The 23900-nt window shown below is 44.5% G+C and overlaps 2 protein-coding genes across 4 annotated transcripts; both read right to left on the reverse strand.

The window, feature by feature from the left end:
• Window positions 1-8631: 8631 nt before the first annotated feature.
• On the reverse strand, window positions 8632-13905 carry LOC125509213. Of its 3 annotated transcripts, none has more exons than XM_048674127.1 (4): window positions 13809-13905; window positions 10980-12007; window positions 9447-10311; window positions 8632-8993 (listed from the first exon to the last, which is right to left on the reverse strand). In XM_048674127.1, the coding sequence occupies exons 2-3, from the start codon at window positions 11946-11948 to the stop codon at window positions 9454-9456; spliced, it is 1827 nt and encodes a 608-aa protein (XP_048530084.1). In that variant the 5' UTR covers window positions 11949-12007; window positions 13809-13905; the 3' UTR covers window positions 8632-8993; window positions 9447-9453. The 3 variants fall into 3 exon arrangements, with proteins under 3 accessions (XP_048530084.1, XP_048530083.1, XP_048530082.1); XM_048674126.1 differs by lacking the exon at window positions 13809-13905 and adding an exon at window positions 13563-13754; XM_048674125.1 differs by lacking the exon at window positions 13809-13905 and adding an exon at window positions 13365-13556.
• A 500-nt stretch (window positions 13906-14405) lies between these two features.
• LOC125509215 (serine-threonine kinase receptor-associated protein-like) lies at window positions 14406-20380 on the reverse strand. Its single transcript, XM_048674128.1, has 7 exons — window positions 19969-20380; window positions 17510-17645; window positions 16455-16536; window positions 16034-16209; window positions 15786-15923; window positions 15561-15700; window positions 14406-14967 (listed from the first exon to the last, which is right to left on the reverse strand). The coding sequence occupies exons 1-7, from the start codon at window positions 20084-20086 to the stop codon at window positions 14735-14737; spliced, it is 1023 nt and encodes a 340-aa protein (XP_048530085.1). The 5' UTR covers window positions 20087-20380; the 3' UTR covers window positions 14406-14734.
• Window positions 20381-23900: the final 3520 nt, after the last annotated feature.

Genomic DNA, 23900 nt, shown 5'->3' on the forward strand with positions numbered 1-23900 from the left:
GCCCTAGAGGCAATAATAAAGTTATTATTTATTTCCTTATAATCATGATAAATGTTTATTATTCATGCTAGAATTGTATTAACCAGAAACATAATACATGTGTGAATACATAGACAAACAAAGTGTCACTAGTATGCCTCTACTTGACTAGCTCGTTAATCAAAGATGGTTATGTTTCCTAACCATGAACAATGAGTTGTTATTTGATTAACGAGGTCACATCATTAGTTGAATGATCTGATTGACATGACCCATTCCATTAGCTTAGCACCCGATCATTTAGTATGTTGCTATTGCTTTCTTCATGACTTATACATGTTCCTATAACTATGAGATTATGCAACCCCCGTTTGCCGGAGGAACACTTTGGGTGCTACCAAACGTCACAACGTAACTGGGTGATTATAAAGGAGCATTAAAGGTGTCTCCAAAGGTAGATGTTGGGTTGGCGTATTTCGAGATTAGGATTTGTCACTCCGATTGTCGGAGAGGTATCTCTGGGCCCTCTCGGTAATGCACATCACATAAGCCTTGCAAGCATTGCAACTAATGAGTTAGTTGCGAGATGATGTATTACAGAACGAGTAAAGAGACTTGCCGGTAACGAGATTGAACTAGGTATTGGATACCGACGATCGAATCTCGGGCAAGTAACATACCGATGACAAAGGGAACAACGTATGTTGTTATGCGGTCTGACCGATAAAGATCTTCGTAGAATATGTAGGAGCCAATATGGGCATCCAGGTCCCGCTATTGGTTATTGACCGGAGACGTGTCTCGGTCATGTCTACATTGTTCTCGAACCCGTAGGGTCCGCACGCTTAAGGTTACGATGACAGTTATATTATGAGTTTATGCATATTGATGTACCGAAGTTAGTTCGGAGTTCCGGATGTGATCACGGACATGACGAGGAGTCTCGAAATGGTCGAGACATAAAGATTGATATATTGGAAGCCTATGTTTGGATATCGGAAGTGTTCCGGGTGAAATCGGGATTTTACCGGAGTACCGGGAGGTTACCGGAACCCCCCGGGAGCTATATGGGCCTTAGTGGGCTTTAGTGGAAAGGAGAAAGGGGCAGCCCAAGGTGGGCCGCGCGCCCCCCTAGTCCTATTAGGACTAGGAGAGGTGGCCGGCCCCCTCTCTCTCTCTTTCCCCCCTCAAGGAATCCTATTCCAACTAGGATTGGGGGGGGGATCCTACTCCTAGAGGGAGTAGGACTCCCCTGGCGCGCCCTCCCTTGGCCGGCCAGCCTTCCCCCCTCTAGTCCTTTATATACTGAGGCAGAGGCACCCTAGAACACACAAGTTGATCCACGTGATCTATTCCTTAGCCGTGTGCGGTGCCCCCAGCCACCATATTCCTCGATAATACTGTAGCGGAGTTTAGGCGAAGCCCTGCTGCTGTAGTGCATCAAGATCGTCACCACGCGTCGTGCTGACGGAACTCTTCCCCGACACTTTGCTGGATCGGAGTCCGGGGATCGTCATCGAGCTGAACGTGTGCTCGAACTCGGAGGTGTCGTAGTTTCGGTGCTTGATCGGTTGGATCGCGAAGATGTACGACTACTTCCTCTATGTTGTGTCAACTCTTCCGCAGTGGTCTGCGTGGGTACGTAGACAGCACTCTCCCCTCTCGTTGCTATGCATCACCATGATCTTGCGTGTGCGTAGGAAATTTTTTGAAATTACTACGAAACCCAACAATTTCCACCTTAAATATTATGGTCTTTGCCTCTAAAATCTTACTTGTTTAGTCCTTTTCTTACATTGCATTTCCGCTATGACATGCCTAGCAACATCATAGTGGACTTTCCACCACCCGTCACAAACTTTGTATTGTTCTAGAAGATAAGGTCGGTGCTTAGCGAACCCCTGATTTCTAGGGTATCGGTTGGTGAGTAGTTCCATTGTGATCTAACTCCATGCCTAATAGGTACCGAATTCCTAATATGTAACATAGTGAATCATGCAGTCGAAATTCTCTAGTTTTAACTTGCAACACGCAACAATATATCGTGATTGAATTAGATGGAAATAATGTTATATATTTGTCATTAAAAATCGGTATGTAGTTGTTTATCTCTTTTTTTACCGGAGACGTAGAAAACTAATGTCCAAAATTGCATCTTAATTGCATGGAACAGCTGGGGCTTGGGGAATGACCCGGCAGTTCGAGGCCTTATGAAATTACAGAAGGAGGAGGACCCCGACATCATTCTTTTGTCAGAGACAAAGCCTGATAGGGGGAGGATGAGTAAGTTTAGGGATAAATTAGGTTTATACCACATGGAAGTGAAGAATAATGTCGGAATGAGTAGTGGTTTGGCGCTCTTTTCGAGGCGTGGAATAAATGTCACTGTTAGATGGATGGGAAGGATGCATATTGATGCGATCGTTGAGGGGGAGGATGGGTACAAATGACGTCTGAATGGCATCTACGGGGAGTCACAGATGGAGAAGAAGTGGAAACATGGTGGTTGTTGCGTACTCTGCACCACCAAATTCAACTCCCGCGGGTATGCTTGGGTGATTTCAACGAGATCATGTTCAACCATGAGAAGCAAGGAGGTGTCCCTCGAGCCCATGGATAAATGCAGAATTTTCGTGTTGCTCTTGACTATTGTAATTTGCATGACCTCGGTTTTGAGGGAGATGTTTTTACATGGAGGGATAAAAACTATCGTGTTCAGGGCTATATTCGTGAGTGTTTAGATCATGTTGTTGCAACTCTGGAGTGATGTGCTCATTTTCTAGCGTACAAAATAATGAATGGGGACCCTCGCCACTCTGATCACCGCCCTGTGATGCTGTTGCGGGATGGGAGCCCTCATGTGCAGCACCCAGCTGGGGGTGAACGCCTGCTACGCTTTGACGCAAATTGGATGCTAGAGGAGGGTTGTGATGGAATAGTCTAGGAGGCCTGGGATGGAGCGACTGGTCCTACTGTTCGGCAAAGGTTGGGTGATGTTGTTAAGGCTCTGAATACTTGGAGTAGAGAGGTGCTTGGAGATCTGCGGAAGAGAATAAAAAATTAAAGGCGAAGCTGGAGAAAGTCGGGAGGGAACCAATCTCAGATAGTCAAGTTCGAAAGGAACAAACAATTAGTTTTAGGATTGAGAGGCTAGAAGAACATGAAGACCTTGTTTGGAGGCAGTGAGCTCATGTTAATTGGCTGACCAAGGGTGATCGTACACGCTACTTCCAAGCTTATGCCTCGTAGAGAAAGAAGTGAAATACCATTCAGAAACTAAAAAGGGAGGATGGAGTGGTAGTGGAGGATGAAGAGGGCATACAAAATCTTATTACTAACTACGTTACCTCTCTCTTTACCCTCGTGGTAGGTGTTGATGCAAGTAATATCCTAAATCACATTTCTCCCAAGGTCACACCGCAAATGGATGACTTCCTGGGTGCGGAGTTCACCCCTGAGGAGGTCAAATCTGCTTTAGATGACATTGGTGATCTTAAGGCGCCGGGGATGGGCGGTCTGCCGGCCATCTTCTATAAGCACTACTGGCACTTGGTTGGCGATGATGTGGTACGGGAGGTGCTACATGTGTTGCGTGGCGGCAATATACCGAAGGGATGGAACAATACTCTTGTAGTACTTGAAGGAAATATGCCCTAGAGGCAATAATAAAGTTATTATTTATTTCCTTATATCATGATAAATGTTTATTATTCATGCTAGAATTGTATTAACCGGAAACATAATACATGTGTGAATACATAGACAAACAGAATGTCACTAGTATGCCTCTACTTGACTAGCTCGTTGATCAAAGATGGTTATGTTTCCTAACCATAGACATGAGTTGTCATTTGATTAACGTGATGGTCACATCATTAGTTGAATGATCTGATTGACATGACCCATTCCATTAGCTTAGCACCCGATCGTTTAGTATGTTGCTATTGCTTTCTTCATGACTTATACATGTTCCTATGACTATGAGATTATGCAACTCCCGTTTACCGGAGGAACACTTTGTGTGCTACCAAACGTCACAACGTAACTGGGTGATTATAAAGGTTCTCTACAGGTGTCTCCGAAGGTACATGTTGGGTTGGCGTATTTAGAGATTAGGATTTGTCACTTTGATTGTCGAAGAGGTATCTCTGGGCACTCTCGGTAATACACATCACTTAAGCCTTGCAAGCATTGCAGCTAATGAGTTAGTTGCGGGATGATGTATTACGGAACGAGTAAAGAGACTTGCCCGTAACGAGATTGAACTAGGTATTGAGATACCGACGATCGAATCTCGGGCAAGTAACATACCGATGACAACGGGAACAACGTATGTTGTTATGCGGTCTGACCGATAAAGATCTTCGTAGAATATGTAGGAGCCAATATGAGCATCCAGGTTCCGCTATTGGTTATTGACCGGAGACGTGTCTCGGTCATGTCTACATAGTTCTCGAACCTGTAGGGTCCGCACGCTTAAAGTTCGGTGACAATCGTAATTAGGGTTTTTGTGTTTTGATGTACCGAAGGTTGTTCGGAGTCCCGGATGTGATCACGGACATGACGAGGAGTCTCGAAATGGTCGAGACATAAAGATTGATATGTTGGAAGCCTATATTTGGATATCGGAATCGTTCCGGGTGAAATCGGGATTTTACCAAAGTATCGGGGGGTTACCGGAACCCCCCCGGGGGTTAATGGGCCTACATGGCCCCTAAGGGAGAAGAGGAGGGCCGGCCAGGGCAGGCCGCGCGCCCCCTCCCCCCTAGTCCGAATAGGACAAGGAAGGGGGGGCGGCGCCCCCCTTTCCTCTTTCCCCCTTCCCCTTTCCTTCTCCAACAAGGCAAGAGGGGGGAGTCCTACTCCTGGTGGGAGTAGGACTCCTCCAGGCGCACCCCTAGGGGCCGGCCGCATCTCCCCCCTCCCTCCTTTATATACGGGGGCAAGGGGGCACCCCATGACATAGAAGTTGATCTTCGTGATCGTTCCTTAGCCGTGTGCGGTGCCCCCTTCCACCATATTCCACCTCGGTCATATCGTAGCGGTGCTTAGGCGAAGCCCTGCGTCGGTAGAACATCATCACCGTCATCACGCCTTCGTGCTGACGAAACTCTCCCTCAACACTCGGCTGGATCAGAGCTCGAGGGACGTCACCGAGTTGAACGTGTGCAGAACTCGGAGGTGCCGTACGTTCGGTACTTGGATCGTTCGAATCGGGAAGACGTACGACTACTTCCTCTATGTTGTGTCAACGCTTTCGTTGCCGGTCTACGAGGGTACGTAGACAGTACTCTCCCCTCTCGTTGCTATGCATCACCATGATCTTGCGTGTGCGTAGGAATTTTTTTGAAATTACTACATTCCCTACAGTACTAATTCCAAAGGTTTAGAACCCCGAGACTCTAAAATACTTATGCCCTATTAGCCTATGCAAAGTGGTGTACAAACTCATGTTCAAGGTCCTCGCAAACAGACTCAAGTGCATCTTAGGGGAGATTATATCACCGAATCAAAGTGCTTTTGTGCCGGGGAGGCTCATTTCTGACAACACCATCCTGGCTTATGAGATGACACATTTCTTGAAGAGGAAGAGGTCCGGAAGTGCTAATTATGATGCGTTAAAACTAGACATGAGTAAGCCTACAAATAGGTGGAGTGGGTTTTTTTTGTAGAAAGTGATGAGGCAACTTGGCTTTGCACCAAGGTTTGTGAGTCTAGTAAGCAAGTGCATTAGGCCTGCGCGGACAAATCGGGATCGGGGGTGGGGTTTAGGGCGAGCAGGGTTGCTGGCGTGCGGATGGGCCAGCCCTTGCGCGTGGCGCGGGACCCGTGTTCGCGGGGCTGGCCGGCCGTTGAAGGGGCGACGACGTCCGAAGGTTTTAGGGTGAGGCCAAGGCAATCGGTGATGGGATCGGAGTTAGGGTGGATGGGCGGTGCGGATAGCCAGATACCACGTCTATGGGTGTGCCTAAATGGTGACCGGGTCTGGGGTGGAGTGGTAACGGAAGAGGAAACAACGGAGGGGAATGGCTTTGCTTCTGGGCTTCGTGGGGCCCTGCCTTGGGTTGTCTATGGGTTTTTAGGGCTTTTGCACAATCCTATTTGAGAGGCCTTGTACAATGTTCACCGCTGTTGCCACTGACTTTATTCCTTATCAATTTGTCTTACAAAGCCCTCAAAATCAATTTGTCTTATCAATCATATCTTTTTTTGCGGGGTGAAAGGGATTTTTATTCCAAAATAATAGAGTTACAGTGAAGAGGCGAGAATTCCTATGTACATGGTTTTATCAATCATCTCATGTGTTATAGTCTTCATTTTCTTACTTTGACATTATTGTTGACGATCTTAAGATGTAATCTGCAGTATCATTGACCTTACGTGTTTCATCCTTATCTCACTCACAACCTATTAATTTCAATTAGTCGGCGTCTTTGTGCCACCGCCTATCACCGGTATTAAATGTCTTCGATGTCATTCAAGAATATAAGACGAATGGTAAGTAAATCGCTAATGAAAGTAGCCACTAATGTATTCCTTCTTACCATGTTTCATCGCCTCATCTCAAGGCTCTTATTCCCTATATGAAAATCAATTCATGCAAACAACTCCATTATACCATGTCGTTACACATCATTGATTTTTCTTGCCGCCCAAGAATATGAGGCAGGAGGAGTAATGAACCCTAAAGGCGAAGCGTCGTTATTGTCCTCGTTATTCCCTGGAGGCGAAGCGTCGTCATTGTCCTCGTTATTCCCTGGAGGCGAAGCGTCGTTATTGTCCTCGTTATTCTTTTGGAGGTATATGTGTGCAGTTGCGTGGTTAATTAATACTAACCAAAATACCTAATTTTTCAGAAATAAAAAATATTACTTGTCATTGATATGTAAGTCTACGTTAATTTTGGTTATAGGGATAAAATGAAAGCACCTTTTCAAAACATCTTGGTTGGGTAGGAATGGAACAAAATGCACAATAGTGGAGGCGTAAGGCGAGGGAAATCTACGTGAACAACTTTGTCTATAGACTTGAAGAGGTGCTAGACTACTCAATTTTGAAGCTTTTGGAAGGTTTCTATCGCCAATATTGACTTTCAATATTTGCAAATAGTGTCAAAAACCTACCGCCATGCTTTTAGATGCTTAGAAAACTTTTTTTGTTTCCTCCTTACATGTTATCGTCTGTGCCTCTAAAATACTTGTTTAGTCCTTGACCTATAACACATCATCAAAAGACATGCCTACCAACATTATAGTGGACATTCCAACACCCACCATAAACTTTGTATTGTTCCAGAAGATAAGGTTGGTGCTTAGCGAACCCCTGATTTATAGGGTATCGGTTGGTGAGAGTTATATTGTTAACTAACTCCATTCCTAATAGGCAACATTATGAACCATGTAGTCGAAATTCTCTAATTTTAACTTGCAATACGCAACAATATATCATGATTGAATTAGATGAAACTAATGTTATAGATTTGTCATTAAAAAATTGGTTGTGTTTTTTTTTTGTAACTGGAGACATATAGAATCAATCGTCAAAATTGCATCTTAGAAACTACACTCCTAGCAAAAGAGATATCTTTTATAAATTGAGAGAGTTCTTAATAATGTATGCCATGTGGTTCTATCTGCCCTAAGACAGTGCAGTGTCAGTTTTTGTAAGAGGAAAGATGATTTACAAATTGAACTGACTTACTATTTCTAGGATTCAATGGTCGGGGAAAACCTATGTGCAACTTTAGGTCGTGGTTGTCCATTTATCTCTCTCTCTCTCTCTCTCTCTCTCTCTCACACACACACACACACACACACACAACTGCAGTTGCACGATCCAAGACACTCTCATACTCGTCGTCGTCTGCATGCGCGCTATATTAGTGTCGTAGATGGTCCCGAACCACTACCGAGTCCGGCATAACCGTCGGTGTCACAAACTCCATTAATCATCTGCATGGATGCTACGTCGAATGGTCGCCAACCACTGTCGGATCTGTCATGCACGGTGTCACAAATTCCGCCATAGTTGGCTCCTGCCTTCCTCTTTCCACCGGGTCGGCACTACCATGAAGACACAATCCAAGCAACATAATGGTTGAGAGGGAAAGCGTGAGCTCCTATATTTGTAGAATTTTCACTTACACCTTATTTTCAAAATAGTGGACTAAGACGGCTAGGCTAGGATGTTAGAATGTTTTTATGTGACTTTTCAGGTTCAAAAGTCTAGGGCGGAAAGTTTATGCATGAATTTGGAGGTTGAAACATCTAAGACCAGACAACCGCATGGATGCAAAGATTACGCATAAACAGATCAAATTCAAGAAGAAAGTAGAAAAACATGTCTTTCGACAGTCACCAAAACATTGGTGCAGTGAGATCTTCAACAGTGCACTAGGTGGCCAGCAACATCACAGTTTGAACAGGCTGATTTTTTCTGTTCTTTATCATGGTTTTTACCCTATATCATCTGTTCGTGCCCATTCATCAAACTATTCCACTGCACTGCAAATAGAGCAAAGATATCTCAAAGAGTAAACTGGAAAAAGGTTTCCTGTTGTGATCGAGCACTTGATCATCTGTGCCACACGAATGGAAATTTCAAGACGCACATAAGTATATCACTTGCATTGTGTCTTCAAGGTAAAGCTCATTCACAAATTGATGATGTTTAAGATAGAACTAAGGTACTGTTCTGTTCAATTTACAACACCAATCAAGAGCAAGACAACATTCTCAATAGTCTGTCACAGCAACTCACACAGATCAAAGAACATGGCGAGGGCAACGGCTAAATTTTGGCCTTGCCCTCCATGCGGACAATACGGTGACACCAGACATACTTTTGAAAGCTGCATTTTTATGAGCTTTCAGTAGCAGACTCACATAGTTTCCACAACTTAATTTAGCTTTGGTAGGGCAGCAGGCAAGCGGCTGCTTCTGTTGTTGTTGCTGCTTCCGACGACAAGCACAATGAGAGCAAGCTTACCAAATAACAATCAATAGCACCAAAACCTGAAAGACAACAGATGCCTGGATTAGGAAGGCGCCATAGTTGCCAGTTGTTTGTACCAGCCATAGTGAAACATCACCTTTCTAAAGTCAGGAAAAGGTAAACAAATCACCGATTGCTAATGATTACATGTGTACCATAATATAGATTGAGCACTGAGGCAGGAGAATTTCTAATTTATTTTCTTAAAGAATATCTTGGGGGTGGCTACGGTACATACAACCTTTAGTCATAATTTTGTTTAAAAACTGTTCTCCTATCACTATTTGCCCACTACACCACTCCTGTTTGTAGGATAATTAGGCGATGGTGAGAAAAGTTGTTTAATTTTCACATCGTAGCTATTCTTCAAAAATTCAAATGTTCTTACATGCATTACACTACACTTATTAGAAGGAAACCACAGCTTAAATAAATTAAATAAATAAAAGGAAAAGCATTTTTTGTCTGCAAACCTGTTTCTCAGCTTTTTTCGTATGCATCTTCCCTGTGACCACCACTCTTCCATTCAGTTTCATCATCTGCTTCTCTCCTTTCATCATCCTCACCATCGCTTTCACTCACTGTCTCCCACTCAGAGTCATCAGCCTCTTGACCAAATGCATCACTAGCATCTCCCTCACAATGGATTCCACCATGTTTTAGGGATGATTCCCTGAATAACCAAGCAGCACGCATCTGCTTCTTCACCAATCGCTCAGCGTAATCAGGAACCTTGTTTTGCCTCAAGGATAGGTCAGGATCACTGGACTGAGAGCATTCATTTATAAACAGAATTGCATCCAGCAGGCTCTCTTTTGCTAAACCAAGCATATCATATGCTTGGGCTCTTCTCCACAAACTTTTGGCGTGTCGATTCAACGGACTATGAAGGCACAATGCACGGGTAGCATCACTGATGGCAGCCAAAGGTTGCTGCAGGAGAAGATAACACTGAGCTCGGTTGCTATGAAGCACCACTCTTTCTTTCTTGGACTTCATTGGACACAATGCGAGTGCTTCAGAGTACTTCGCTGCAGCTCCTTCAATATTTCCTGAGGAGAACAGGGAATTTCCTTCCAATTTTACAACCAATGCTGCAGCTTGTTTTATATGAAGATCCTCCTTTGGCATATTCTTTTCCGATTTCAGCTTCTGCTTGAAGCTCAAGAGTTCATCAATTTCTTCTTTGGTGTGACTACTAATTGAATTCCGTGAATTCCCATTTTGTTGCATACACTCTTGGAGGACTGTGACAATAGTGTCACCCAGCCTTTTGTAATCACCGAGTGTGGAAATATCCGCTAAATCTATCAGTGTCGGGGCAATTTTATCTATAACCTGTACACATGGGAAAAGCAACTAAAGTTGTAAAAACCAAAGCTTAACAAACAATTATAGGTTGCATCCCGACAGGACCACAGTAATGATAGCTTTTTTTTGCTAATAATCAGCAAGAGTAACCATTCTGAACTAGCATTAACAAAAAGAAAGCAGACAACGCAGCTTGCACCAAACAATATCTGAAATGCTAAACAGACAATAGATGCAGCATCCTAAGCTTAACAATAGTATTTAAAATAATAGAAATAACCAGAAATGGATAGCTCAAAATACTCAGCTCTTCATTTCCAAAGGTTTACGAAGAGTTATGTAATTTGCAATTATCTCCAGAGAAATTTAATGTTACAATTCCAATATAGAAAGTGAAGTTTAATATCAGTTCTCAAAAATTGTTAGCTCAAAGTACTCGTTCAACCCTTCATTTCCTAATGTTTATCAGAAATTACGTAATTTACATTTAAACTGTACAAATTTTCTTGTTATCAAGTCCAAAGGATAACAGATGCTTGTCAATATCTTTAAAGCTCAAGCAATTCAACAAATATAATCCAGGCTATTTCAATTAGGACATGGGAATGGGCACCAAGCGACAAGACGCTAAATTAGAATTCTTGATCATGTTTAAGCATCCCTTCAAGCATTGTGCAAAATTTGGAATGTCTTACCTTATGATATGTGCTAGGATCCTGCACTAACCAGAGTAAACAATCAATGGCCATGTATTGCCAGTCATCTGAAGAGCGAGCAATGTTGCATAAAGCTTCGATGACACCAGAAATATTAGCAACATGACCTCGGCCAAGCTTGCTCTGGCAGATTGTTCTTAGTAAACCAACACCAGCAGGTGAGTTCTCATTCACAAGTCCACCCCACATACCAGGTAACTTAGCTAGAAACTCAGGCTTGCAGATATCATGAAGAAACTCAGGCTTAAATGCAAAGCAGTTTATGAGCTGCAAAGACCAGCACTGCAGTTGGCTAGCCCATTCCTCAGCTTTACGAGATTCCATTTCAGCACCACCCATACCACGTGTAAGAAGATCACAGTGGTAGCCAAGTCTTCGATCTACGAATTGGTAAAAATGAGAGTACACAATTTCTAGAGAGCTTGAGGCAAGTTGAATTGCAAGTTCAAGCACTTCTCCATGATCAGCAACAGCAGGGAATGTACTAGGGTATGTAGCCAAATGCCCCAAAGCTCTGACAGCAACTCTTTGCTCCACCCAGGTGAGCCTACCTCTTAAGAGTTCAACTAATGGAGGTATTACTCCGGCACGAACAGCGCGTTCTGCAAACTCCTCCATATTCATCGTATAGGATCCAATAACATGTGCTGCATAATATGGGATGTAAATATTCTGATCATGTGAAAGCCAACGCCTGTTTTTCAGGCCCTTCCATATTAGAGCTGCCATGCACTCAAATATTCCCAAGTTGATGAATTCAGGGTCATTTGGGTGTGCCATGGCAGTGTTCCAAAGGCCACTAATAGGGAGAACTTGGCCATCATCATCTTGGGAAGGAAGTTCTCTAAAGAATTTCAGCACACTTGCTCTTCTTTTGCTAGGGTTTGCTTCCTTCATAACACAGAAGAAACATCCAGGATAAGGGCAATCAGCAGGTATTTTATCCATTAAGAACAGGTCGATCTTATGTGCTTCCTTAGTCAGATCCTCCCAAATTATACTTCAAACTGCATCATTCAACCATAGTATCAGCAAAACGAAAGGAAAAAAAAAACTCCCAGGAATAAAGCATATAAAAATTATTTGAATTAGCATAGTCCACCAGATCATTTAATCCACGGTCAGCATATAAAAATAATTTGAATTAGCAAATTAATATAGCATGCTTGATAGCTTATCTTTTATCTCCCCTCCCACCACTCCTTAAGTTTGGGTATTGAACAAGTTATAACTACGTGAAGTTAACTGGCAAAAAATATTCACTACCAAAAAAGGGCAAAAATTACCAACACAACACATACTGGCAACTCCGCCAACGGAAAGTGAGATTCACCCAAACTTGTTGATGTTATACAGGACATGTTCTATTTATTTGCAAAATCTAGCAAAGAGGTGCAAGGGAACTGTGCATTTGGTTCGAGCATGGGTGATAGATATATAGCCTACTTCTTATAATCACTAGCAAAATTCCATCTAACGAGTATAAATGTACACTAAAGTGACAAGGACGTCCAAGCAGTGAGTAAATTTAACCTACAGCACTGAGTTCATATTTATGTGATAATGCAAACCATCTTCTCGGGCTCATTTATCTAACCTAGGGCCAGTTCTTTTGGGCGATTCTACCAGAATCGCCCCCCTCCCCAGCTTCTCCCAGAATCATCACTCCACATGTTTTTTACAATCCTAGCTAATTAGACCTTAACTAGATAGGATTGTAAAAAAAATATGTAGTGGCGATTCTGGGAGAATCGCCGAAAAGAACTGGCCCCTAATAACCCAACATTCCTGTTATACCCCCCCCCCCCCCCCCCCCCCCCCCCCCCCCCAAGACCTACTCCGGAATCTTCCAAAAAGGAAACACCATAACAACAACAAAAAACAACAAAATTGGCACAATAAACATCAAACAGCACCATTCCGCCGCCTCCCCGCTCATCACCGCCAACGGGCGAGACCCCCGGGAAGAGAGGACACGACTTCCGGAGTCCAATTAGAGATATATAGCCTACTTCCTATAATCTCTAGCAAAATTACATCCAATTAGAGAAATGTACAGTAAACTGATAAGGACGTCCAAGTAGTGAGTAAATTTAACCCGCAGAACTGAGCTCATATATATGTGATAAATAATGGAAAGCATCTTCTGGGGCTTATCTATCTAACCTAATAATCCCACATTCCTGTTATAACCCCTAGAGCTACTCCGGAATCTTCCAAAAGGGTACAGAATGCACTAGATGTGACGACCTAGCTACCGTTGGAATCTCACAGCAGGGAAACAATATGGAACCACCATGACAAGAAAAAAAATACAACAAAATTGGCACACTAAACCCCAGTGAAACAGCAGCATTGCGTCACCTCCCCGCTCATCACCACCAAGGACCGAGACCGAGGGGACGCGACTTCCGGAGCCCAAACCCTACCGCGTCAGCCCCGCGCTCTCGCCCCCAGCGCGAACCAAGCAAGGAGCGCCCCAGGAACGCCCAGAACTGCAACACGGCGCGGAGAAGAGCGGCACTGAAGGCAGGCAGGCAGGGGGGAGGGAAGAGAACGGACCGAAGAGGGGACGACCCGGCGCCGGCGACCGGGGCCCCTCGAATGCAGGCCGGGAGGCGGCCGCGCCGGATCGAACCGCGGGCGGGGGCGGATCCGGCGGGGAGGGGTTCCTGGCCGGTGTTCCGGGGAGGAGCTGGTTGATTTGGCTCCGGTTTGATTTGATTTTGGGGGGGGAGAGTGTGGGGGGAGGAAAGGAAGGGGGAGGCGGGGCCTATGATGAAATGAAATTATCAGCGCGGCGTGTACCGGCGCTGCAAAGCTGCAAGTTGCGAGCAGGGAGGACCCCCCGCCCCAGTGCCTGTCCGTCCTTTGTGTCCACGGCGCCGACGGGCCTGACTGACTGCCTGCCTGCCTGGAGTCTGGTCCAGTGCGCGCGTGCTTGTCCACGGATCTCCCGGTTTTACCCCTCACGGGATGGGGTGAGCGGTGCCGTCGCACAGTATCTCCGGGCACCACCCTCACATTGGAATATGGAAGACCTGCTAGTAAATCAACGAGTAGCCTCGGGCAGTAATTTCTTTACTGACTGACTTCAACTACCCATGTGTCGAGGGGCCTAGTTAAACCTGGAAGGAGGGAGCAGTTGGTTGATAGTTTACGGAGGGAGTACTTATCTCGTGTGACGGCGAGCTCAGTAAGAATGTAGCCGTTGTTTAATTCACCTGCTGCACAAAGGCATTGATATGCGCACTTCTAGGGTATCTAAACACGGTCGGCAACAAAGTAACGCCACAAACAGGCGATGTTACCACTGTAATGCAGTTTACTACTACTAGTTGCCAGCAACACGAGGCAGTGGCGCTGGAAATGTCATTTTGTTTTTCTGCCATGTTCTCCAGCGAATATCAACCAAAACAACACCATTTCGTCTATCATCGTCAACACAAAAGGGTGGGACAAAAATGTGTCAACACAAAATACACAATGGCATCTCAATCTAATCCTGATCAACACCTCATCCACAAAATGTTCTACTCTTGGCTTATTTTCGGTGTACCAAAAAATCCCTAGCATTTGCTCGATGAAGGGCAAGATTTTTCCCACGGCGCAGTTAACTACTCATACAAGCCAGCCACACTTGCGTCGGACACCGGCTTTGACGAACAGACGCAAGGCAAGACGGAAAGAGCAGCTTTGAGGATAACAACAGCATCTCATCCAACGATGTAATCCTACTCCCCGGCCTTCTCCTCCTTGGCAATGTGGAAGCCTTCAATCTTACACGCAATCTCCTCTGCTCCAGCCTTGGGCTTACCATTTGTATCGATCGCCTCCTCAGCATCCGCGTTAGGTGGGCTCAGCTGCCAGATCCGAATAGTACCATCTTCCGACCCTGAGGCGTATGATTCACCACCAGGTGCAAACCGGACGCAGTGAACTGGACCATGATGCCCTTTGTTACAAGCTGCACAATACAACAATACTCGGCTATGTCAGCATGGCAAAGTGTAATTGATAGAAAAAGGAACCAATAATAACTTCTGAAAAGTATACAATTGAAGCACAATCAAACCAGTAACATGACAATACTGCAACATAAATACCATCAAATAGTCGATGCAGAATATCAAAAAACACATGAAATAATGATGAGTGAAAATAGTACTCCAACATATTGATGAATCACATCATTGAAATATAGAACAACATCTTTGATCCATTTCCAATGTTCCTTTTCAACTGCTTTATCTATAATACAGATATCGCAGCAATAACTACAAGGTGCAACAAATTGTACTGCATGAATTCCTTTTCAGAGTTAATGACAAGTGAAACAAGAATGACCAGCTCGCCATTCAAGGAGATTAACTTCTGAACGCAGAATTTCAGTTTCATGGTCTTAATTGTAACTGACAGCAGATTTCATGTGCGGAAGCTACAGATAAGATGAAACCAAAGTAACATGTGGTTCTGGTGTTTCTGTTTGGATAATGCAAAGTTGCAAACCACGCTGATTGAAAAGAATGGACGATTAAATGTTCAAATAGATTGACTTACTTATTTCTTCACCGGTAAGGAAATCAAATACATGAACCCACATATCTTCTCCTCCAGCAATGAATTTGCTCCCAGACTTTGGTTCAAGTGAAGCTGACTCCACAATAAACGACATATCATAGCTTTTAACAAGCCCAAAGCTGCAGGGTAACCACCAAAAGGTTTGTACGTAAGGAATCGGTCTATTCATATGATGCAGAAAAATGTCAACAGAAAAAGACTTACTGATTAGCATCCCAAAATTTTACACTTGAGCCATCAGCTGTGGTGATGAACCTGCCATCCTGGCTTACTTCTGCACTGGTAACAGGTCCCTTGGTTTCAAGAGTTTGGACAATTTTTTCACTCCTCACATCCCATAACCTGTCAAAACCCAATAGTAGTTATTCGAGACGGACAATGCTACATAGCCAACCAGTACATGTTTAGGATACCAAAATAGAGGCATTTCCTCCACAGACACACAAACACACCTTACTCCACCCGTATCAGTGCAGGAACTCAGTATAGTTTGGTCATTATGAAGCCAAGCAACAGTTCGGACAGAACCAGGTGATTTGTCAAGTTCTTTCGGAGCAACATCTGGTTTGTTCAAATCGTATACACGCAAAATCTTTTCCATACCTCCAGTAAGCAACAGGTGGGTATCCTGCAGTGACATTTGCAATTTAATTAGGTTAAAAACTGCTCATGGAAGACAACAATTGGGTAAAACATGTAAAATGGTCCAGATTTCAGAAACCAATGTTCACTTTTGATAGCTAATATATTTTAGGCAGGAATGAAAAATTAGATTAGATCAGGCTCTAATTTAGTAGACCATAAAGGTGTTATAACAACCAACATTAGGAACAAAAAGGGATACAGCAGGGCATCAGTTTGAACAAGCAATACCTTAGAAAAGGCACATGCACGGACTATATGCTTGTGTTCAAATGAATGTAGTTCATCACCTGTTAGTGCATCCCATACTTTACTGAGAAGAAAAGAAAATGGAGAAGGTGTCAATGGATATGTCAATGAAAACAGCAAGCTAAACTCAGGAATATGAAGATGGGGCAATCTATGAGTATTAACATTAGAGAACTATGGTGCTTGCTGCATTATTTCTTGCAAACATGCTTGTCTTATTGTCCTGCACACACTTGCAACAGATCTTTCATTGAATCCATTTTGTACTAAGCCCTGGTTTTGCATCTAGAATATATACTTGCAACGGAAGAAATTTGAGAGAACAATCTGTGATTTATGTATATGCACATTGACCTACTTATGAATGCCCATTAATTCCTAAGTAGACTTAAGTAGTACTACAATATTTTACTATGTTGTTTGATTCTTTGGGCCTTTGTACCATAAATGCAGCCAACAGTGGACAAGACTACCAAATTAGCATACCATGTGCAGTTTAATGGCTATAAGTGGAATTTGGTTAAGTAACTTTGCAATATTCCAATCAAGATGCAAGAAAACATGCAGTTATTGCGGTACCAGACGTGCACTATCCATACGTTTCGTCCACGGACGTAGCCTCTTTCCCACCCCCCCCCCCCCACAACCTAACTGGCTCACATACAACCCGCCACCACCACACAATGCCCCCTTCAATCCCGCGTCCGATAGCACCATCAACACCCCCACCCTAATTTAGTATTACAGTCCAGGCCTCAAGGATCCTGGTGAACCAGCCCTATCAAATTGGACCTCAATCCTAACCCTGCCACCAGCAGCAACTTTTGTCTAAGAAGAACACTGCCATTGCGGGAGAAGATAAGGAGCGGAGAGGTGGCAAAACGACTGAGCGAACATGCTACCACCAGCACAGAAGCATTACACAGAAAATAAAAGGACACAATACATAGAATAAGCATCAATTGATACAGTAATAAGGATATATTCCACTTATGAGTAAACTAACTGGAACCAAACAATGTATAAGAAAATCATACGCTGAAAAGTCTGCTGAACCAGAGGCAGCACGCAGAGCATTTGTGTCAAGGCAACAGCTCCAAACAGCACCTTTATGACCTTCAAAAGTCCCAATCCAATCTCCAGTCTCACCATTACGAAGCATTGGATTTGAGTCTGCAAAGGAAGTACACAATATTAGCTATATTTGATAGCCAGCAATCAAACAAGACAGTACATTTCTCTAACACATATTTAAGTTTACTACAGGGTAGAATCTCAAGTGATATGCTTTAAAGCTTACGTTTCTCTCTTTTCCAGTATTTGTAGTATTAATATCAAGCAAAAATTGAAACAAAACATCTTCTATCATTCATGTTACAATATCCCAATACTTATAACAAAATACATGTATTGGTTATTGTTCAACTCAAAGACAAAAACATCTTTTAATCATTCACTTATTAATTCAAAATTAAAATAACTCGTGTAAATCTAGAAGATACATGCATTTACATTCACTTATTAATTCAAAATTAAAATAATTCATGTAAATCTAGAAGATACATGCATTTACATAAAAACAAATGGGATGACATCTGCTAGAGATGCAAATAGATGCAGATCCAGTCCCTCTTTTGTCAAATATGGGAATATTTGTTTTGAATCTAACACTGTTCAGTGTATATAGATTTTGCAGCAGTACAAGTTTGAGACATCAAAATACACAACCAGAACAATGCACAAAATAGATGTTTAATAATCTATGTATAGTTATCCATAACTTAGTATTTTATACCTGTCCTCATAGGTCCATGTTCATTTTTAGTATTAGTGTTCTTATATTGCTTGTAGCTATGGACACAAACATGGCTTTCATGCTTGTATGGTTTGACTCCATCACAACTGTGACAGCTTAATGGCGTGTACGAAAAATGAATGGTGAGTATAACACACAATTACAAACCCTCGTTTGAACAGACTTGAATTTACTACTTTCCGGACAATTCAGGAACAGAATAATTCTGTCCAACGTAATAACCATCAATAAGTAGGCAATCCAAACTAATTCTTTAGAGCTGGCATCTAGCCTTGGAGACTACGAGTACACATGTGAGCTTGTGTGTGGTTGGTGGGGCGGGGATTCGTTGCTTCATAGATATCTTGACTAGCAGTGTGGCCATAAGACTTAAAAACATACAAATAATTTGAGACGAGTCACAAACTAAGAGGCCACAACTAGGGCTGCAAGAAAAGCTCGAGGCTCGTGAGCCGCTCGAGATCGATTCGTTTTTTGACTCGACTCGAGATCGACTCGAAAAGAAACAAGCTGAGTTTGGACACTTTATGTAGCTCGGCCGAGAAACGAGCCGATCTTGAGCCAATGTTGGCTCGTTCGATTTTAGCTCGATAGCTCGACAAAATATCATTATGTTATATGAGCATGCCATATATTAAATGGAAATAAGATAATTTATTACCATACATGTTGTCCATGATTTTTTTCCATTTTATTTACCAACGAACATGGAAACTTAATTACATGCAGAGAAGATTTAAGCCTAATTATGGCACGTGGTTGACTGTGTGTTGAACATCCTATATTTTTGGCAAAGGTTCCCAGTATATTCACCTTAATTTTTTGTTTTTCATCGATAGATTTATAATTTTTACCATCTCATTTAGCTCAAAACTAGCTCGAGATCTACTCGAGATCGTTACAAGCTGAGCACGAGTCATGTTCTACAGCTCGATCATGAGCTTCACTCAGTTTGAGCTCGCTCGAATTTTCATATGAGTTGAGCTGAGCCAACTCCAACTCGCTCGAGCTCGACTCGTTTGCAGCCCTAGCCACAACTAGAACAACAGTGACATGATGAGTACATTGAGACGCTTAGTCCTCCAAATCTGACCTACATGGTAAAAACTGCGCTACGTGGCAACAAACAAACGCAAGATGCACTAAATGAAAGCAATAAATATAGCATCACCATCGGGGTAATAAACTGTTGAGATATCTCGTAACATTCCACCCTTCCTATCTCAAATATCTAAGTTCACATGATTGTGGGATACAGTAGTCATCCTACTTACCAAAATTACAAAATATCAACACATTAGGTAACCATAATCCCTACTAGCTTCCACCCTTCCTATCTCAAACATTTCAAGTTCACATGATAAAGGAAAGCAGTAGCCGTCCTACTTATCACCCAAATTACAAACTATAGAATATCAATACATTGGATAAAGTTACCATTCATATTGGTACAAACCACCTTTAACTGGACAATCAATCGCAATGAGATAACTAAATGGAACATTAAATCCCGATAGAACCCACGGCACTGGCCATTACTCATCCGCCAAAACAGAATTCGTCTCATCACAAGCACACTAGCGAACGCATCATCCATTCCACTGCGCAATAGAATCGCACAACTAACTGTTCTCGCATCACAAGCCACGGCTAGAGCGGGCGAGAGGGCGGATGGCTTACCCTTGCTGGCGCTGATGAGGAAGTAGCCGTCGGGCGTGACGGGGCTGTAGAACAGGTCGACGACCGGCCGCGAGTGGCCGTGGCAGACCAGCGGCACCGCCGCCTTCTTCTTCTCCATCTCAGCCCCTCCCCACTCTAACCCTAACCCTATCGACCGGCTCCGGCGGCGCGCGATCGGCTCCCAACCCTAGCCCCTACGAACGAACCAAGAGAATCGAATCGAAGCAAGATAAATTGGGGGAAGTCAGATGTGAATTGTGGCGCGGATCGGCGGCGGGGGCGGATGGGGACGAGGATGATCTGGGTCAGTGGGGGTAGATTTGTACGCGGATTTATTATTTGTTAGAGCAGTGGGTTCGAGCCCGGAGGCCGGCCTAGGGGCACTAGGCGAAAGGGTGGGGAAGGAGGAGCGAAGGGGGGAGGCCGCTTTATATAGACCACACCGACTAGCGCCGAACTTGCTGGGAGATGCTGTTGCCCATTCGCGGCCGTGCAGTGCACAGGATGCTCGGCGTTTGGGGATCTTCGGAAAACAAGAAGAAGAAAACATACTACTCCCTTTCTTTCTTTTTACTCCCTCGGTTCCTAAATACGATCGACTTTAATGCAAGGAGCAATGATAGCCATGCGGCTACCCCGCTCCAAGCGCCTCCAAGCTGACCGCGGCTAGGCTCCATCTCTCAAATCTTAACTAAATATGCTTTGTTAGGTTCCAAACCAAAGCTTAAAACCATGATAGCCATGCGGCTACCCCGCTCCAAACGCCTCCAAGCTGGCCGCGGCTAGGCTCCACCCCTCAAATCCTAACTAAATATGCTTTTTTAGGTCCCAAAGCAAAGCCTAAAACTCTAGTCGATGACTAAATTGAATGTGTGAATGGTATAATCAATGTGTTAATCGACTGCGAGAATGGTAATCAATGCGTAAATCGATGCCATCAGGAACAGAGCCCTTGCCGCCATCGATGAATGTGTGCCTGAGGGATGATGAACCCGGTGGTCATCGTCCAGATCTTGCCTTTGATGCTCACCGCCACCGCCTGTCGTCCAGATCTTGTGCTCGTCGTGGCCGACGAGAGAGTGGAGAGAGGCGAGAGTAAGTGGTGAGAGAAGGGTGAGGTGGTTTACGATATGGCTTCGGAAAACAATGTGGTGTCTCACGTGTGCCTCGCGCATGCAGCCGCCTCCACCCATGTGGCCTGGGTTGCATCGCTTGGGTCTGACTTGCTAGAAATGGCCCATTCAAGCATTCCTCCATAGCCAGACCTAGAGGCGCTTTAAGTTCCGTCTTGGCCAAGATCTTCATGCAGGCCAAGCATCCAAAACAATCCAAAAACTATCATCCAACGTGCGGTAGATGCAATATACCAAACGACTCGTAGTTGCTTTTCAAGTGTACTAGCTTAATATCCGTGTGTGATAATGAAATAGCTTTCATTGATCAGACAACAATAGATTAAAAATCTCACTTTTAATAGTCATCCCAAATCCCTTTTTTGTTAAAATGACAAAACAATACAAATAAAAGGAGTTTCCACTTGTCCATGATTTGAATCTAGATTGCCGAATTAAATATAGAAAGGATCATGTCATCACGCAGACGACGAGGTTTTTCAACAACAATGCCTTCAGAAAGGAAGCGGTGCTCAATCGTCGTCGTCACTAGATCCAATTAGAATCTAGGTTTTCACCCCGAAGAACTAGTCTAAGCATATCTGAGCAATGCCTTCAACAAGGTAACAACATAGAACATCGCCATCGTCAGGTATAACAAACACATGTCAGACCTAGGCTTTCGACCTAGAGCTTGAGACCGGGTGCTTGAGCAGAACACTGTGAACGTCACTTATGTGTTGTCACCACGCTTTTCCACGATCCAGTAGGTACATGCAATGTGTGATCATCGCCGCTACACAACCATCCCTGTGCGTCAAATAATTGTCCATAGTTTACAACTCTCCACCGAAGTCAACCTCCAGATATAGAGGAAGGAACCTCGTGAAGACCTTTAGGCGGCTACAACAATCTACAAAGAGTCTGGTGTCGTAGGCTGAGGTGGCGTAGATGATTGAGTGCTCCATAACAAAGATGATGAACGCCACTACCATCAAGGGATCAACAGTCCCACATTGGATCCGCTCCTGACCTCCAAGGCATGGTGGCGCCGTCATCACACTGGAGCCCCATGAAGCAGCTCCCCGATGGCCGAGCTGCCTCCAATCATTATGGATACAGCGACAGCGCCCACGCCCGATGTAAGCTCCGATGGCATTGGCAGATCGAGCAGAGTCGAGATACAACCACTTCGCACCTAGCATAGATCGAGCATAATCAGAATCCAGCCACTCCACCGCGACGCCCATGTCGCTGGTCCAGCCCACGGTCTCCCGCATTGCCGCAACCCGGAAGCCACGACTTGCATGCCACGCCCCACCGTACGACCCCACGACCTTCCCTCCCGGCACCTTCGGCGGCAAGAGGGCCCGCCGCCACCGCAACAACGGCCGGCGGAAGCGGTGGTTGGCGAGGACTACCCGATGGCAGATGTGTTTCCCTCGAGTCGCCCGAAGCAAGAGTGAGACGGGGTCAGGACGGTTTCTGAGGACTACGAGTTAGCAACGAAATGGAATACTATCTCTTTTTTCGAGAGTACGCAAATTGCGCACCATAGCTTTATAGAAGAAGACAATTGCAAGTACAAGACGACTACCACTTGCTGCGAACAACGAGTGTAGTACAACTCCACATTCGGCTAGTCCATGGACTGTTGGGGAAAGTAGCATGCAATTTCAAAAATTTCCCTACGCCCACGCAAGATCTATCTAGGAGATGCATATCAACGAGAGGGGGAGAGTGTGTCCACGTATCCTCGTAGACCAAAAGCGGAAGCGTTTGACAACACGGTTGATGTAGTCGAACTTCTTCTCGTTCCGACCGATCAAGCAATGAACGTACGATACCTTCGAGTTCTGCACACATTCAGCTCGATGACGTCCCTCGAACTCTTGATCCAACAAAGTGTCAAGGGAGAGTTTCGTCGGCACGACGGCGTGGTGACGTGATGGTGAAGTGATCCACGCAGGGCTTCACCTAAGCACTATGACAATATGATCGGAGGCGTAAACTATGGAGGGAGGCGCCGCACACGACTGTTCAAGCGATGCCCCCCTCATATATATAGGTTGGAGAGGGAGGAGAGGCAGCCAAGGGGGCGCCCCAAGTAGGAGGAATCCTACTTGGGCGCCTCCCAATTCGGCCTCCCCCCTTCCATATCCATCCGGAGGGGGAAGGAAGGAGGAGGGAGGAGGGAAGGAAGGGGAAGGCCGAATCCCTCCCCTTCCTTTCTCCCTTCTCTTCTTTCCTTCCCCCTTATTTCGGCCTACATGGGGCGCACCAGCCCCTTAGGGGCTGGTCTGTCTCCCTCTTGGCCCATTAAGGCCCATGTAGTTGCCGGGGGGATGCCCGGAACCCCTTCCGGTGACCCGATATGCACACGGTACCCCCGGAACACTTCCGGTGTCCGAATACCATCGTCAAATATATGAATCTTTACCTCTCGACCATTTAGAGACTCCTCTTCATGTCCATGATCTCATCCGGGACTCCGAACAACATTCGGTCACCAAATCACATAACTCATATAATACAAAATCGTCATCAAACGTTAAGCGTGTGGACCCTACGGGTTCGAGAACTATATAGACATGACCGAGGCACCTCGCTGGTCAATAACCAACAACGGAACCTGGATGCTCATATTGGTTCCCACATATTCTATGAAGATCTTTATCGGTCGTACCATAATGATAACATACATTATTCCCTTTGTCATCGGTATGTTACTTGCCCGAGATTCGATCGTCGGTATCTTCATACATAGTTCAATCTCGTTACCGGCAAGTCTCTTTACTCGTTCCGTAATACATCATCCTG

The sequence above is a fragment of the Triticum urartu genome, chromosome 5 (genome assembly GCF_003073215.2).
Source record: "Triticum urartu cultivar G1812 chromosome 5, Tu2.1, whole genome shotgun sequence".
In the NCBI taxonomy this organism is placed as follows: Eukaryota; Viridiplantae; Streptophyta; class Magnoliopsida; order Poales; family Poaceae; genus Triticum; species Triticum urartu.